Source organism: Chaetodon trifascialis, chromosome 8 (assembly GCF_039877785.1).
Source record: "Chaetodon trifascialis isolate fChaTrf1 chromosome 8, fChaTrf1.hap1, whole genome shotgun sequence".
NCBI classification, from domain to species: domain Eukaryota; kingdom Metazoa; phylum Chordata; class Actinopteri; order Chaetodontiformes; family Chaetodontidae; genus Chaetodon; species Chaetodon trifascialis.
The window spans coordinates 7699348-7717009 of record NC_092063.1 but is presented as its reverse complement, the minus strand read 5'-3'; the positions used below and the strand labels follow the sequence as shown (position 1 = coordinate 7717009).

The 17662-nt window shown below is 40.8% G+C and overlaps 1 protein-coding gene across 1 annotated transcript; it reads right to left on the bottom strand.

The window, feature by feature from the left end:
* Positions 1–840: 840 nt before the first annotated feature.
* On the bottom strand, positions 841–12167 carry gls2a (glutaminase 2a (liver, mitochondrial)). Its single transcript, XM_070968884.1, has 18 exons — positions 11956–12167; positions 10444–10531; positions 8109–8230; positions 6336–6465; positions 6161–6240; positions 5840–6003; positions 5312–5370; positions 3599–3631; positions 3444–3502; positions 3294–3360; positions 3149–3199; positions 2577–2753; positions 2341–2472; positions 2159–2251; positions 1953–2014; positions 1296–1372; positions 1130–1193; positions 841–1000 (listed from the first exon to the last, which is right to left on the bottom strand). Exons 1-18 carry the CDS (start codon positions 12165–12167, stop codon positions 841–843), a joined length of 1830 nt encoding a protein of 609 aa, XP_070824985.1.
* Between the last annotated feature and the right edge of the window lie 5495 nt (positions 12168–17662).

The window sequence follows — 17662 nt, the reverse complement described above, 5'->3', positions numbered from 1 at the left end:
TTAAATGGTTTCTCAGTATGCTGCACACGAACAAGCAAAAGTTGAAATTTTCCTTTTCTATCACTTCAAAGTGTGTGTCTAGTGTGCAATGGTCATTTGAGACATTGTGATTATATATTTAGAGTTAGAGTAACCCAGAGGTGCACTTTCCAGCACCTGAGACATGCGGATGTTTCTGCAGAGCTCACTTGAATGAAGCAATTAATTCCTCCAAAAAGAGAAAAAACCACATGAATACGAGGTATCAGCAGTGAATGAACTAGCCTACGAGTCTCCTCCGTCCTTCCAGTGTTACAGGCACAAAAGCAGCTGAATCACCTCCTGCTGAGGGAGAATAATTAATGAAGCAGCTTGGTGAATATTTATAGTTATTAAAACAGGGTATAAGATCCTCTGATTACATAATGTACTGATGAAGCAAAATATATTTCAGTGTTTTAAAAATAAATAAGCAAAACATTTTAGATATTTACACATCAGTGGCATTTTCTATCAGAAGCGAAGCTCATTAATATTGCAACACAAGCCAAATCATGGCTTAAATTGATATAATTTTTCTCCACACAAGCAACGTACTGCCTGTTTATATAGTGCTCTGTTGATACTTAGATTGCTGAACAATTCCTGCAGTCTGCAGAAATGCATCAAAAGGGTTTTTATACTGCACAGTAGTACTGCTTTTTAGCAGTCTGAAGGATAATAATGTGGGGCTCCCACATTATTATTATACAACATCTATTACCATATTTAAGATAAAGTCATTCATTCATCATGTCTCAATCATCCTGTGTCCTTTCAGTCCTCTCAGGTGTATATATTAAAACATTCATTTGCATTACATTAGGACACGATACTCTTCACTGTATCCAGTGTGGTCTTCTGCTCCTCAGTGTCACATGGTGAGATGCTGTCGGCGTACACTCTCTGGTACTCTTGCAGGACTTTAACAGTAACATCATGGCCAAACTGCATGGCATCATCTACAGGTGTGTTCCCCCATCTGATAGATGACACAATACAGCATGGAGATGGGTGGATAGTTATGGTTAGTAATATGGAGATGGACATATTTTTTTGTCATTTTTAATCTAATATCTAATATGAATACATTTATATTGAAAACCCCTACCTGTCTTTCATGTAGGGACTCACTTTACATATTTCAGTTAGGAAGATAACAGCTTCCACATGACCTGGAAGACAAAAGTGACCCCAGTGCCATATTTAATTTGCTCCAGTTTGAATATAAAAGCCGGGAATATTTAAGGATGAATGGGCTAATAATGAAATGTCACCTTCTGCAGCAGCGATGTGGAGCGCTGTGCGAGAGTCGTAGTCTGTCTGCTCCATGTTCACAGCTGAAAGGGCAAACCTGCAGAGGCAACAAAGGAGCAAACAAAGGAGGAGAGGGAACACACAAGGAAAGATTAACTCCAGTGAAGGCAAACTGTGAGAAATGGTTCTGAGCAGCCCCGCAATTACATGAGTAAAGGACTTGCTCCTATGAAAGCAGAGATGTTCTGAAAAGCAGTGAATGAAAAAATAATTCAATTCAAACATTTCGGGGAATACGCTTATTCACTCTCTTTTGAGATTTAGATGAGAAGATCAATACCACTCGGGTGTCTGTATGGTAAATATGAAGGTACAGTCAGGAGATGGTTAGCTTAGCTTAGCACAAAGACTGGAGACAGGGGGAAACAGTTAGCCTGGCTCTGTCCGAATCTCACGAAATCTGCCTACTGACACCTCTAAAGCTCAGTGATTAACATGTTTGTATGTAAAGTGTAAAAATGACAGGTGGTGTGCTGGACTGATGAGAGTGAATAGTCAATAATAATAAACGTACCAGTGACAAACTGTGCCTTTGAGATTGCATTATCCAAACATTGTGAACTCATCTTGTGCTGGAGGCTTGTGATGAAAAATGAAAGCTTTCTGTTTTCACTCACCTCCTCAGAGCAGTGACGTCACCACTGTAGGCTGCAAACATCAGGTTTACCACTGACTTGTTCTAATGGATCAAAAGTTAAAGATTACTATGTGATACTGGACTGTGAAAAAGTTTCTGCATTTTTTTTAACCTCAGATCCGTGAATGTTTCTCATGTATGCCTGAATGAGAACTGAAGCCTCGACACTTGCTGCGCTGAACTTACCTGATCGTCATCTGATCTTCTTCTGGGGTCGTGTTTCTTGGTGAAGTGTCTCAGGTTGTCGTAGTTGTGGAAGTTGAAGTGAGACACCAGCTCCTAGTGAATCAAAAGTTGATTAAGATTAAGCATGCAGATACAGACAAATTAGATGAAGACAAATCAATAAAACTGTGGCGGCTGATTACCTGACAGAAGTGAATGCCACGAACGCTGTTTCCAAGCCGATCTAAAGGTGGGGACCAACACATCATACCCATGACGTTGGGGACCACCAGCAAAACAGCTCCTGAAACACCAGACTTAGCAGGCAAGCCCACCTGTGTAAGAAGAGCAAATAAAATGTCGCTTTCAAAAATGTACAGCCACTAGAAAAACCTGGATTCAGCATTTCCAACAGATCCCTCAACCCCCTGTGACTCACGTGGAAGGCAAACTGTCCGGAGAAGTCGTACATGCCGCAGGAATGCATGAGACTGAGGGTGTTGCGAACGGCTTCAGCACTCAGCACACGCTCGCCTGTGATTGGACAAATACCCCCGTTGGCCAGTGTGGCAGCCATGACACTTCCTGACTCACAGGTCACCTCAATGGAGCACAACTGGAACAGAAAAATCCAAAAATCCAGTTGTTGAGAGGTAGATGTGAAAACTGACAAATATCACACCACAGCCAGCAGCTGGTTAGCTTAGCTTAGCATAAAGACTGAAAAACAGGGGGGAACAGCTCATCTGGCTGGTAACAAAATCTGCCTGCCCGCACCTCTAAAGCTCAAGGGTAAACATGTTACATCTCGTTTGCTGAAGCAGGTTATGTGCCAGACTATTTCTTGGCTGGGTGCAGTGACTTCCTGGAGTTGTTACTGTGAGGTTGCCAAGCGAGCAGCAGACACTTTATATTAAGCTAATCTAATGTCTCTGGCTGAAGCTTCATCAGAAAGACGTGACAAACTTTTCGTCCACAGAATACTACTATGTTAAACACAAAGAGTCTTACCTGAAAGTAGAAGTCAAGGGCCGCTATCATATCTGCATTCTCAGGAAAGCACTGCAAAGATTCAGCACACAGTGAGGATATCAAATTTTTCTGAACATGTACTTGAGGTGATTGTAATTAAACATAAAATGCCCAAAAAACTCACTTTTTTCTCTTTGAGGTAATAACCAATTGCATAATTCCTATCACCAGTTTCTCTCTCTGACTGGAAGCTGCAAGAGCAAAATGGGTATTACAAAGTTGTACTTAATGTGACACAGCGCAATAAGGTTGTTTCCTGAGGCACAGTACTCACGTTGCATTGCTGAAGCTCACATACTCTGTACCAGACATCCTTTTCAAGAACTCCATCACCTGCAATAACATCATATTTACACACAGTTCAGCTGGGAGCCCACACAAAAAAGGGGAATCATACAAAAAGTTTGAAAATGAAAAGCCTTCACTTACATAGTCGAACCTCTCTGCCTTATTTGAATTAGGCTGTAAAAAGGGAGGAAAGAAAATCACTTTCTGATGTCAGCTTTAAGTACACCAACAGTCAGCCAGTCCCTATAGATGGCAGTGTTTCAGTACTTTGACACCAGCACATAGCCTTGTGTTCAACCTTGGATGGGCGTTGAGGTATGACATGTACTAAATGTCTTCGTGTCTGTCAGGCCATGTGGCGATGTGCACACTGTGACCTGGGGGGCGTTTATTGCTGCGCTTGAATTTCACAGACCAGTGAGGGATTATTACCAAATTGTAAAGTTACCACATAGGGACAGTAGCTGCCTTTATATGTAAGGATTCTTCCTATAAAGGTTAAAGATGATATCACGTATTACAGTGAGATGAAGGGTGGGGTGAGGCTAAACCTCATGGCCGCTAAAGGAGTGGATTTTATGTCTTTCCAGATAGTTGCTCTGCCAACTAGTTTTTGAACAAAAATTAGTGACATTTAAACTTCTGCAGGTACAGCTGTTCCCACTGGAGCGTGAATATTGCAGAAAGTCAAAAGTAACTTTTATCGACTTCGTACTTTCCCCTTCCTGTGCATGAAACATCAAGCTTTTAAGCATATAACCTCCTCTGTATTTACATAAATTATATGCAAATACACTAACAAACAGTGTTCAAACAATATTGCCCCCCCTACACACACAAGAGAGGGTAGCACACCCTCTGTTCTTGGAGCTGTAATTGGCCAGGAGCACACACGCCCCTGCTGTGAGGTCCAAACACAGAGTCCCTCCCTCACTGCTGAACCTGACCCACATATGATAAGAGATCCTTCTCTTCAGTCAGCTGGGAAACTTCGGGAAAACTCCTCAGAGTAAACATACACAACCATATATGGCTTAACTCCACCCCCACACGTCAAGCCAAAGCTCACAGATAAGTTCAGCTGCTAGTCAGTCAGATGACAATGACCATAGTCCACCCATGAAGGGCGCCAAGTGACCAGCCAATAGACAAGATTAGATACGTGATAGCTGACGTCATGCTTCAGGAGTGAGTTTGTTCATCGATTTTAAACCCAGATTGTACATGGAAATCTGTGGCTTCTCAGAGGGCTTGAACTCAGTCCAATGGTGTCCAATGGGGTAATTGCTCAGGCCGTCAAAACCACAATAAATATAATTGTCAGAACCTGAAAATTTGCATTGTCAGACGTGTGTTCACGCTGATTTTGTTCTGTATGGTCTGCTGGAAAAAGTGCCACAAACGTTGCTTTATTTGAGACTGATCTGCTCGTAAGCGCTGCTGTCATGCAGCGGCAGGTTCACAATGACTTTTTGTGAGCAAATTTCACATCCATTTGTAAGGCCTACAGGGCACTCACATTCCCATGCATGCATCGCATGACTATTCTCATTTTTCCATCATTATTTACACGATGGCCTGTTTGAACTGTGTTTAAACCCAGCGAGAGGCTGCAGTAGAACGCTTTGCTGCACAGTAATAACTGAAGGGGGGAAATCATTTAATAAAGTCTCCGTTTAAAAACAGAGAGCCCATTTTGGGGCATGAATGGATACTCCCTGAGTTTCAACTCTTTGTTTTGCCCTGACATCCTCAGCTGTGTAGTACCTTTAGTGTGTGCGTTCTAAATGAAAACCTCTGCATTCAGTGATATTACATCAGTGTATTCAGCGTTGACAAGCCTTTACGTTTTACCTTAATTAAAGAACTGATGACGATCGCTCCAGCATTTACCATCGGGTTGTGGGGTTTATCTGCACGAGAAACAAGACAGCATGTTATCATGCATTTGCCTCAAACCACAAGAGCAACACACTGCTGAGATTCGAGGGGATATTTCATGAAGGGAACTTAAACTGAACACACACACAGTACAGCCCTGTTTGCTTCAGATGGGAGTATGGAATAGCAAATGGCTACAAAGTCGATGTGATATAATGGCATACAATTTGGCTGAAAGTCCTTCTGGACAACTCTTTTTCTAGTACAATGAGGACTTGTTCTTGCGCTATCTTGCCAACAGTCTGTTGAAATTACTGATCAAAGATCAGAGCTGCCAAAATTTCTCAATTATATACTGGAGGACAAAGTATATTTCATGTACTTTAGCTTTTTACAAAACTAGGGTTAATCATATCTACCGTAAGTGTTGCTGTTACTTTTACTGTTACTTTTTTTTGCATAGATGATAACTGAAGTGAAAGTACAGATAACACTGCTTACCATCCTCGTTTAGTGACAGTTTGTTGAACTTGAATCCACTGGGCTCTTTGCCCACAAAGTGGTGAGTGTGCTCACTGCCGAGGTCGTGCACAGCGATGGCGTACTCCAGAGGCTTCACACACGACTGCAGACAGAAGGGAACTTTTGTGTCACCCACAGAGTGTCTGCATGACATGAGGATGAAATGGACAAGCATGGAAACAAAACAGGAAACAAAAAAACAAAAAAAACAAAACAAAAATGGAGGAGTGTTGGTGAGGCAATACACACGGTGGAGGTTGTCAGAATGGAAACATACATAAAGCAAAGATGCTACTGTACCTCTGCCCATCGATTGTGCACAGAGATACACCCCAGAGATCAGGGCTGAACTTAGCCAGCTGGGGGATGTAATCAGCTACCTGCATGAAGGCATGAATTTTGTGTGTAATTTTTGAGCGTAACTGTAATGAATGAGCAGTGACTGAATTAGCATGTGTGTTAGTATGTTACTCACTTGTCCTGCCTCCTGTCCTTGTGCATTGTCATACATCGTATCGATCTGCTGGGTAAACTTAGCAAAGTTGGGGATGATGAACTTCTTTTTGAAAGCCTTAGTCAACAGCATGATGTTGTTACCCACACATCTAGAAGAGGACAAATGCTAAAACTGATGTCATGAGGAGAATATGAAGAGCTTCAAATGATGGTGGAATCAGTATTAGTATTAGATTCATGGTTTAGAATTAAAATACAAGGTCATTGATAACAAAACTGTGAAACACTCAAACATCACACGATGACCTGCTCTGTACAAATTACTAGCCTCAAGTGGTATATAGCCAAACAGATAATTTAGGTTTCATGTGCACAATTTTTTGAGATCTGCTGCCACATGAATACAAGAGAAACTGGTGATAGGAATTATGCTGACAGTGAGTCTAAGGGATTAACCGGGGTAACACGTAGAGCGTTAATGGAGACATCATGCTGTAGAATTTAGAAATGTAGTTTCATGAGAATCTCAAATGAAATTTCATTCACCTCCAATGCATTGGGTGGAAGCAGAAATCTCTAAAACAGATCTCTCAAATCTCTGTAAGTAACAACAAAACATATCCAAATACCACTACAGGTAAGTGGGAAAATATGGCTGTTTTTTGTAATTTGGTAACAGGCCACCAATTTCTGTACATAAAATAAAATTCAGTTCACCTCACTTGTATTAGGTAGAGGCAGAAATATTGGTAAATAAAAGCAAAACAACACTACATGGCCTTTATCCTAATAGTTATTATAGATTTCCATTGCTATAATTGGTCAGCAATGCTGTTTGTGCTCAAGAGGAGGTATGTACTGTACATTCTGTCACAGTTGGTCTGAACTAAAATATCTGGAATGCTGCCCTCACTAATCCAAGATGATGCTAGCGTGAGGTTTTGGGACACCAGCAGAAGAGAGTGGAGAGAGCTTGCATTATTCATATGGGTCATTTCCCGAAAAAAAAAAAAAAAGAAGAAGAAGATAGCTCTCTCTATTTCTAGTAGCATATTTATAGTGAGCTCTTGAGTGTTCTTCAGGAAAGGATAACATCACAAATGGAAGAAAACAAGCAAAGAAAGCCGGACACGGCCAATTAAGCTTAATGAAGACGACCAGACTGTGTAACCCTCTACTGTTCCAGGCCAGAGGATGAGATTGAGTGAATTACACTTACAAATGATACTGTTTGTACAACAGTCTTCATGGAGCTTACAGATCTGTTGAGTCTACTGATGTAATTGCCACAGTCTGGAGCTCAACCAGAATAATGCCCTTTCATTAACAGCCCCAGAGACCCTCTGTCGTTATGCACTCACTGCTGCTTTGGCTGGCATGTGGGCACGTGAATTTGGTTAGTAGCAGCTGTCAGCCATAAAACGCCTGCCTCTGTCAATCTCTTAGACTCAAATAGCACTGACCACAGATTACTCCTCCTATTACTCCCTTACCTAACTGCAAAAGACCCTTAACCTTACCTAACCTTGCACGCTTTCATCCTTTTTTCAAAGCTTTTTTGGGAACATCCTCAGATTTATTTGGATGTTTCACAAACTAACTGAATGTGCAAATTGTAAGTATGAGGTAATCTATTTGAAAAATCTGAATTAACACCAGGTAAAACTGGTTGTGCAGCAGTGAGCATAGAGGGCGTTCTGTCTACTTTCACATGCAGGTAAAAGTTGAATGCTCCTATTCGAGGAACGGTGTGCATGACTATGTCTCCATAAATAAACCAAGCTTTTCTCACTTTCTGAATAGAGTCTTGTCCATCATGACTGGCCCGATAGAGTCACGTGTGGATTTTCGCATCTGACGGACACAGTCACGAAGCCGAGGGTCAGACGTCAACAAGCCTGTTTTTCTCAAAGCCTGGAGAGGAGGGAGATGAGGTGGGTTTGAGCAAATTAATACATGAGAAAGAAAGAGGGAGCCACAGATGACAGACTTTATCAAACACTTTGGGTCATGCATAGCAGTGTTTATGTTATGTCAATTAGACAAGTCAAACATGTGTTGATGGATTATATAGTTTGGGGACTTCAAAGGCTCAGGAGTGTCCACATGAGACTGAGAAGGAAACACAGGCGTAGTCCAGATCACTAGCATCCCTCTCATAAGTCAGACTTCAGGCTGACAGCCACTGTATGAACCATATGAGTCTATTTTGGGGACACTATGTGCACGACCCTCCTGACCAGAGAAGCTTCAGTGTTTTTTTGAGTCATCTCATCTGAAAACTGATTCAGTGAGCAAACAGAGCAACAAGCACATGGCTGCAAGCTTGCAGTTGTAGTTATTGAATGTCTGAGAGATTCTTAGCTCCAGGGCAGGAAATGCTAAAGTTGGGGCTGCGGTCATAGTTTTTGGCGCTGATTTTATTCTTCATCTGACAGTGTGGGAAGATATTCTGTTTAGGTTTGTGAGCAGATTTGCCTTCACAAATTGAATACAAACACACAACAGACAAGGATAGGCCTTGTGAGTGAGAGCTTGGCATGGAATTCATTACCTGATACCTCACCTGATGATTAATTAGGTACCACGCATTAATGAATCTTTATATAAATAATATAAGCTGTTATTAAATACACAGCATTATGTAGAGCTTAAATGATTAATTGCTTAATTGATTAGTCAATCAACAGAAAGTTAATTAACAATGTTGATAATTTATTCATTGTTAAAGTCATTTTCTAAACAAACATGATAAAAATTGACTCCTTGCTATTTTCCAATGTTTTATGAACCAAACAATCAATTAATTTATCAATTCATGGAGAAATAATCAATATAAGCACAATATAAAATTTGCAATTGAAATGTTTTTACTGGATGTATGAAGATTTTTTGTCTTTGTTATCTAAGCTTACCTGCAGGACTGCATTACAATTCACTGCCAGGTATTCAATTTAAACCAGGCATTAGTCTATGACTGGAAAAAAAAACCTTTTTAAAAGCAACTTTGAAAATATATTAAAGGAGTAAAATCTGTTCAGATATTTCCAATGAAAATCAGCTTGTTTCCACATCTTATAGTACAGTGATTTTCCATCCTATGTTGCTATTTCTACAACAAAAATAGCTAGAATGAACAAACACTAACTCTGGCTTTTAGAACAGTTATTTGGAGATAATCCTGTAGGCTGACAATGAATCCAAGTGACTTGTTAGGATGAATGTTTTCCAGTTATCTACATGCAAAAACATTGACTAACACTGTCACCATCCATGTCCTAACCCAATCGCCTCTACAAACACATCCAGTCATCCGTGGTATGACAAGCCACCTTTGTTGACACACGTCTCTTCTCCGAAATGCATGCTCCTTTTTAAAATTACTGAGTTGCCATAGAGACGAGGTCACCAGATGCCCACGTCTGCCTTTTTTTATGTGACTGTCTAAAAGGTCGCACCACATGAGGCTAAATGAGGGTGTGATGGTTTGTGATAGCATGTAAGTTATCACAGCGCACCACACAGTCTATGTCCCACTCATCTCCTGAGATATGTACAGTATAGGACTGGTCCCATGCAAGACTTTGAAAATATGACCTGTGTTATAGGTTTGCAGAAGCTTGATCTCTCATCAGTAATGTGCGAGTGTGTCTGTGGGGGCCCACGTTTACAGAGGTCTTAAAATCTGCCTTTGTCACTAAGTAAGCCCATAGGTTCTGTTGTTGCCTTTGATGTAATGAGGCTGTCATAAACCTGCTGGTACAACGTCAAAGTTGTAAGATATTATCATAATAAAAGCCCAAAAATAATTCAACTTCATGTGAAAAATGCATGTTGTTTTCTGACGATTACTTCAGTGTCACACTTCTATATTTAAACCTCTTACATAAGAAAGTCCCTAAACACCTTTTAAACTTGACCCCGCACTTAGCCGGAGATGCTCTGGATTCCTGCTGTGGGCTCTTATGTCATCCCCGAAGCTTGATTTAACTAAAGCAATAGGTGGTTTTCAGGAAACATAATACTTCATGGGGCTGTGTCTGTTTGTGTGTACGTTCATATGCGGCATGGAAAGTCAAAACAGTCCAGAGCGTGGCAGAGAAAGTGTGGATGCGATGTTGACTCACAGAGATGAACTGGGAGAGGGGGATCATCTCTTTGCCGTCAGTGATGGTGTAGAAAAGTAGGTCTTCCATGCTGGACATTAGCCTACTCCTGCAAAAACAAACATACGCACAATATGCTGCAATCGTCCAACTTAGACTGACTCCAGTGTATGTACTCTAAACCATGAGCAGTGCGTCAACATTTACGTCAACAACATGGCCAGTAGTGAAAATACTGGCAAACATCCAGCTATTGACCTAGTTCTTCTCATAAAGTCTGTGTATACCATGACTGTGCTGTACATACATAAAATACAAGCATACAAATAAAGGATTCCTATGTAATGTTACAGTATACATTGTGTTTTCTCAGGCCCCATGCTGTTTGGGTCCTGCATATTTTACATATACAAACATATATTTTAACATACTATTCACCATGTTATTTTTTGTTAACAATACACATTTTTTTTGTTTTTTAATGAGAGTTGAAAAAATTAAAACTTGCTGTAAAACAGTACAATGAAATATCAAAAAAAAATGCAAACTACAAGCTTTTTTTTTTTTTTTTACTTCATATTCTACTTGTCCATGCTAATTAATCAGAATTTCCGTCAATAGTTTAATTCAAAAAATGTAATTTTTTGTGGGAAAAGGGTTGTTTGTTTCTTGCCAAGACAAAATGACAAGACTGATATGATCTGTGGGTTACATAAGGTAATGTAAAGTTAGCAAGAGCCAAAATACGGTTAGCTTAGCATAAAGACTGGCAACAGGGCGAAACAGTTAGCCTTCCTGCGTTGTTTGTTTGTTTGTTTGTTTAATCCACCTACCTGGACATCTGTAGTTCAATCATTAACACATTATAACTCATTTGTTCAACCTTTAAAAAAATTTTGTGTAAACGACAAGTTTAAGGGCAACAGTTCCGGACAAATTCTTGACTGGGCGCAAACTTCCGGAGCTCTCGTGAGGAGCCTGAGGTGCACCGCCGCCACAAACCCCTTTAAAACTTAAACTAAACGTATTTTTACACTTTTGTCGGTGTACAAATTAAACAATTAATATGTACTACTACTTACTGAGCGTTAGAGGTGTTGGTAGGCGTTATCTTTTTCTTTGTTTCTTTTGTAATCTTTGGACGGACCCAGGCTAGCTTTCTCCGCCTGTTTCCAGCCTAGCTAAATTACACGTTAAGCTAGCAGTGAGTCTTCTGGCTAATGCTAGCTTCATATTTAACGGACAAATAAAGTGGTATCGCTCTTCTCACCTCTTGCAAAAAAGTGAATACTGGTAAGAATATTTAGAGATGCTATGAGCTACAAACTGCACAATTATTTAAGTTTTATTACATGATATAAGTTATTATATCGTAAGTGGCATGAATTATGAGATGACCACAAAAAACTGACAACGCAAGTTACACCAGACAGTCCCCTCAGGAATATGGTGTGCGGATGTTATGGTCAAATTATGACAAATAATAATGAAATTCGTATTTTATCAGTTTAGAGACAGTCAACTGTGACCTACTTTGAGTGTCCTTGCTCCACATCAGGGCCCTTCTGGTGATGAAAGGCTCTGTGGGTGTGGGGTGATGCTGCGGCCCAGCAGGGGAGAGGAACAGGTTGCTGCGTCCTGGACAAAACACTGTTGTCAGCTCCAACTCTGGCGGAGATCCCTGCATTTTTAAATAGCTGCAAGATTCCGGGGTTAGCTGTCCTCAGACTTTTCAGGCAATGCATTGTGATAAGTAGGGCTTAATCTTTAATAATTCAAAGGAGTTTATTTTTTCCCCCTGTAGCTGATCTAGAGATACTTCTGACCAGCACCCCTTGGTCCTCAGAGCTTTAATAGCAGCTGCTGTCCATGCTGTCTTACAGACCGGATGGAGTCAGGCTGTGACTCGGGGGCGGAGTTGAGACACTGACAACGTGTTGGATCAGACGGTGAGGTCAATAACCAGAAGCTACTGACACCAAACCAGTGACTATGACTCTCTGCTGCAGCTGCTGATTTTAAAGGGAGAAACCACTTTCATACTGGAGTTGTATTCCTACTTTGGCTTAGTCTAATCTCTGATTGTAGAGTGCGCAGGGTACTTAACCCTTTTTCACTGAATGATTCTTCACATATATATGTATATATATATTTTTTATATGGATGTAAACCTGGATGGTATTATATTCCAGAAAGAAAAATGGACAGGTGAACAATGTCACTCTAGACAGTAGGGGCATACTTTAAATTACTTTTGTGATAATTGTGCCCTAAATTTCAATGAGGACAGTTTAAATCAAGTTAAAAGACTTGAAAGAGTTCATATAGACATAAATAAGCTTTATTTGCCAAACAGTGCAGCATTTAACGTAATCTAGCCTTTGACATACGTCCAGTATGGCAGAAAAGAAGTTGATTTAACTGTTGTTATTGTCGATTGTTACTGTTAAATTGGTGTGATTTTTTGTTTTCTTTATATTTCATTAATGTATTTTTTTGATGATAGATGATGGTGGTGATTATGAAAATGTGACATTCACTTGGTGACACAGTTTGTTGGTATCAGAAAATCCTCTATAATAAATTATCAGCTTTTTCTGACATTAGTTAGATGTAATATGTTATTAATTGTTTAATCTAACCATGAGCTGGTGTAAATGATCAAATGTGTAATGTTGTCCTGTGTGTTATATAATGTAAATAGGTAGTAAGTCAGGTTGTCGCTAGAGAATCCTTTCAAGTGCTGTTAGATGGCGACACCCCATGGTGAGTTTCCCACACTGACGCACTGAAACCTTACTATCTTGTCCTCTAGGTGGCGTCCTCACTCCAAGACCCTATATTCAGGTCAGTCCTGTTCTCTGACTCTGTTGTTTTGTTGAGAGGACACATCACAGTCATGTGTCTGAGATCCTTCCTCTCCATAGGGTTTTTTTTGGCAGGTTTCCCAGTACTTCAAACACAATTTATTGAATAATTTGTGATTTCTTGAGTTTGAAGCCTGTCTTCCTGTCTTTGATGTCAGCTGCTGTGTGAAATGTTCCTCATTGAGACAATGGCCGACTGTGATGGAGCATTTTACAATGTACTGGGAAATCATTTGGAACTTAAAATCTTTTTCTATTGATCGTACTTTTTAAACTGTTTTTTCATTTTCCTCCTGCTTATGAAGGCAATTTAAATCATTCAGGAGCTGGTCAAGAATCCTGGTGATGATCCACCACACCCAGTTTCACAGCACACATGCTAAACATTCACATTCTACCTTTTCATGCTTGCATACTGTGTAGTATTGATGTGCAAGACTCTAGAGGGTGACATTATCTCCATTACCACATAAATGAGGCCTCATAGGTTCTGGTGGTCTCCTCTGCATTTCTAGGTGTGTGACTTCTCCAAAGGGGTGCATGCTAACCCATGGCCTCTCTCCACTACCTCTGCCGGTTGTAGCCTCTCTGTTTTCAGGCGAAAATGTTTTCCATTCCTGGGCCAATGAATGCCACCTTTGTCCCTTCATCCTCCATCTTGTGTGAGAAAGCCCCCCTCACTGCACACACCAAGCCTGCACAAACTTAACCTCTTCCCCCCTCCACCTCACACAGGAAAAGAAACATACCGGGTCTAGTGCTTTGATTCAGGCTCAGTAATCTGGAGGTCTGGATAAAGCCCTGGCTTAGAGACCACTTTGGACAGCCAGCTTTGGGGACTTTAGAAAGGAAAAGGTATAGTAGCTGTTGGAGCTGTGTTTGGATTAATCAGATAAAAATTCGACTTTCGGATCATAAAGGAAATATAACATACAGACTGCTTGACTGCATCTAAGAGCTCAAAAGAGATCCCTAAAGATGTGGGTTATCACTCTTTATTCAAATTGAATTTAATACAGCTAGTTTATGCCACAAGATGTGTGGTTATGGACATGGTGAGAGGTATTTTTTAATTCTAAAGCTATATAAAGCAGTGGAACCCATCACTTATCCTAATTGTCAGCCTGTTCTGGCCACATTACACCAATTACACTGCCATTTGCTTAGGACTGATGCATGCTTATTTTTTCAAAATCACTCAAATCCCCTCTGGACCTTGAAACGTACCCAGGCTAGCACACACTACTCATGTTGGACTGAATGTTTTATTACAGCAGAGACAAAGTGCTTAAAACACCTTAATTTAAGCCATTTTCCACTATCAGCTAAACCTAAAATCTGCTCCACTGTTAAATGAAAGACTGCCTGCATAGTAATGATTTGATATTAAGTAGAGGCATGAAATAAGCACAGGGTGAAACGAAGCTCCTTATTAGAAACTGTTAAATGCTTGTAGAGATTTAATGCATCGTTTAATGCATCTCTCAGATAAAAGGATAAGGGCCATTATCCCTGTGCCACCCAGGGTGAAAGGAATTCCGTCTCTTAAATTGACCCTCACCCACATAGTGGCACACACTCAGAGAAAGACAGAGAGAAGGAATAAAAGTCTATGTATTTACAACCCTGATTAAAAAAAATAGGATGCTGTGCTCATAAATAAAACAGAACGTGATAATTTGCTAATCCCTTTTGACATACATCAATGGCAAACAGTACAAAGACAATATATCAAATGTTTCACCTCATTACCTTAATTGATTTTTGTAAAAATATGCTGAACCAGCAAAACATTTCAAACAAGTTCGGACAAGGCCAACAAAAGACTGGGAAAGATGTGGAACGCTCCAAAAACACCTGTTTGGACCATTCCAGAGGTAAACAGGTTCACTGGTAACAGGTGACAGTATCGTGAATGAAAGGGGCATCCTGGAAAGGAAAGTCGTCCACAAGCGAGGGTGGAGCGAGGTTCACCACTTTGTGAACACATGATTGTATAAAGGAGATTACTACATTTTGGAATTTAGAAGCTGCAGATTTGGGTGTTTTGGAGGCTTCATAGTAAACTTCAGATTTTTTAAAATTGTTTTGCTGTCTGTACCGCAATTGTACAGTTTTGGTTCACTCTTATCGGCATTATTTTCATCAGGCAGGCAGCTATTTTCATCAAAAACGCTCTAAAAACCCACTGTACACGTCCTGCTCAGCGAATGCCTGAGCTGGTCAATATAGTGGAGCATTTAGCAGCTAAGAAGGCAGATATTTCCTTCAGGAGCTGGTAGAGACCAAACACAGAGCTACTGTAAAAGAGAGTGAATATTGGACTTGTATTCACCAAGTGGCCAGAAACACGACTCCAAATGAATGACTGTTTTCTAACATGTTTGTCATGTCAACTTAAAAAGTGATGACATGGTGTTGTGTTAGCAACTTGTTACCGCTGCCTCCAAGTGGCCAAAAACATATTTACATTTAATGATAACATAGCATGATAGCATGCTAATGTGTGTTAACAGTGAGCCATATGTATGCTTGCATGACCTATGTTACATGCTACACAGGCACAGGAGCATGCAAATGATTAGACAAAAGCTAACCTTAGCCAAAATACAGTTAAGCCTAATGTTGTCCACTGGAGGCTAAGAGAGAAGAGCTTGAACTGCTGGAAGTTGAACCGAATCTGACAAAGTAAAGCTGAGGCTGGCAAATCTGAAATGTCCTAAAATGGCCATTGTTGGAAGGATAAACCCTTTCATTTCGGGAATGTGGCCCTTCTGCTGGCACTGCCCACATGCCAAATTTAACTGCCCCATCAGTAGGACAAGACTAGCAAAGTTGTTTCTGCATTTTTTCATCCATCATTCATTTTTTATTTTCAGGTGTGTAATGAGCCTTACAGCCTCATGGGGCCGCTAGTGTGGCTATTTAGTCATATTGCAGTGGTAATTAAACCACAGGATTTAAATATGTCTTTTCCTCATCAAAATTAGCTTCTTTTGCTCATAGGTAGCTCTTTTCCTTTTGTTACAACAACTGTGGTTTTTATCTCAGTAACAATGTACTCTGAGCACTTTGTAGCCAGTAGTGTCTTATCTGTCCTCTGATGATTCTCCTTTGGTAAATTACAACCTGAACATCTAAACAGGGTACATTGTGAGGCACTGTCAGCCCTCGGGGCCAGTCTGTCCTCTCCTCTCATCCAGGTGGGTGCTGAATACCCTCCCGTCACCAGTTTGTGTGTACACAGAGGACCACAGCCACCCCTCCTCTGCGGTCACTGTGCCGAAACCTAGACACCCTCTAGACCCCTGGAGCCTCTGTGTACCCATACAGTTGTGAGAGGTCAGCCCCCCCATCACCAGCCTCCGTCCGTCACTGCCATCTTTTCCCTTTCCCCTACCCTCAAACCAACCCCCCTCCTCCTTCATCCTCCTAGCTTCCACACCCTTCCTCACCCACCAACCCCCATCCTCACCATGCAGCTATCCCACTGCCCTGCCATCTCGCAGCATTCCGCGGGCCGTGCACACAGAGGCCTATTGTGTGTGCTGGGAGACGGCAGAAGGCAGTATACAGTCAGAGCACCAGAGAAAAAGGATGTGTAGAGCTGAAATGAACTCAGTATACCTGCTGTACATTGAAACAGATCTGTAGCTGAAGTTGCTCTGGTATTCAGTAACACTGCTGCAATATCGTTTTAAACGAGCAGCAGCAGATAAATGCTGAGTGATTGCTCCACAGCTCTCAGTTGTGCTCTAGTTTTGAGATTATACATCCTCAGCACTTGTAGGATGCTATAAATGGCGGCAGTAATTAATTTAGCATCTCTAGATTCATCTTGATTTCTGCTTCTTCAGACAAGGCATAATGAACTGATCTTTGTAGTCTCTTTTTTTCTGTCCTGCATATACTTATATAAGACTTCAGGGTAGTTTGGTTTCTCTAGCTATTTTTACTATTTTTCTGTACTCAAGTCCTGCCTTTTTTTCAAGAGAAACTATTATAGCCCACCTATTTTAACATCTCCAATAAAACAGGCTCTCAGTCATTCCCTGAAGTTAAAACCACTACCAACAGTACTGCTACTTCGACTTTTCGCTCTTGTGACACAGCAACAATGACCTGACCTGACTCAGCAAACTGGACACTGTCAGGCAGAAAGGCACTGCATACTCCCTCTATTGTTTAAAGGCCACATATTATTGATTCAGCTGGGTAACTGGTTGTTTAAATTCCTGAAATGTTTTTGCTGCTGGACTCATCAGCATTGGTTGTGGCATCCTGTTAAACTTGAAATGACTAAAACCAGAAGGTCCCGATGAGCTATGATGATCACTCTTTATAGTGACAGGAAGAAGACATCAAGAAAGTGG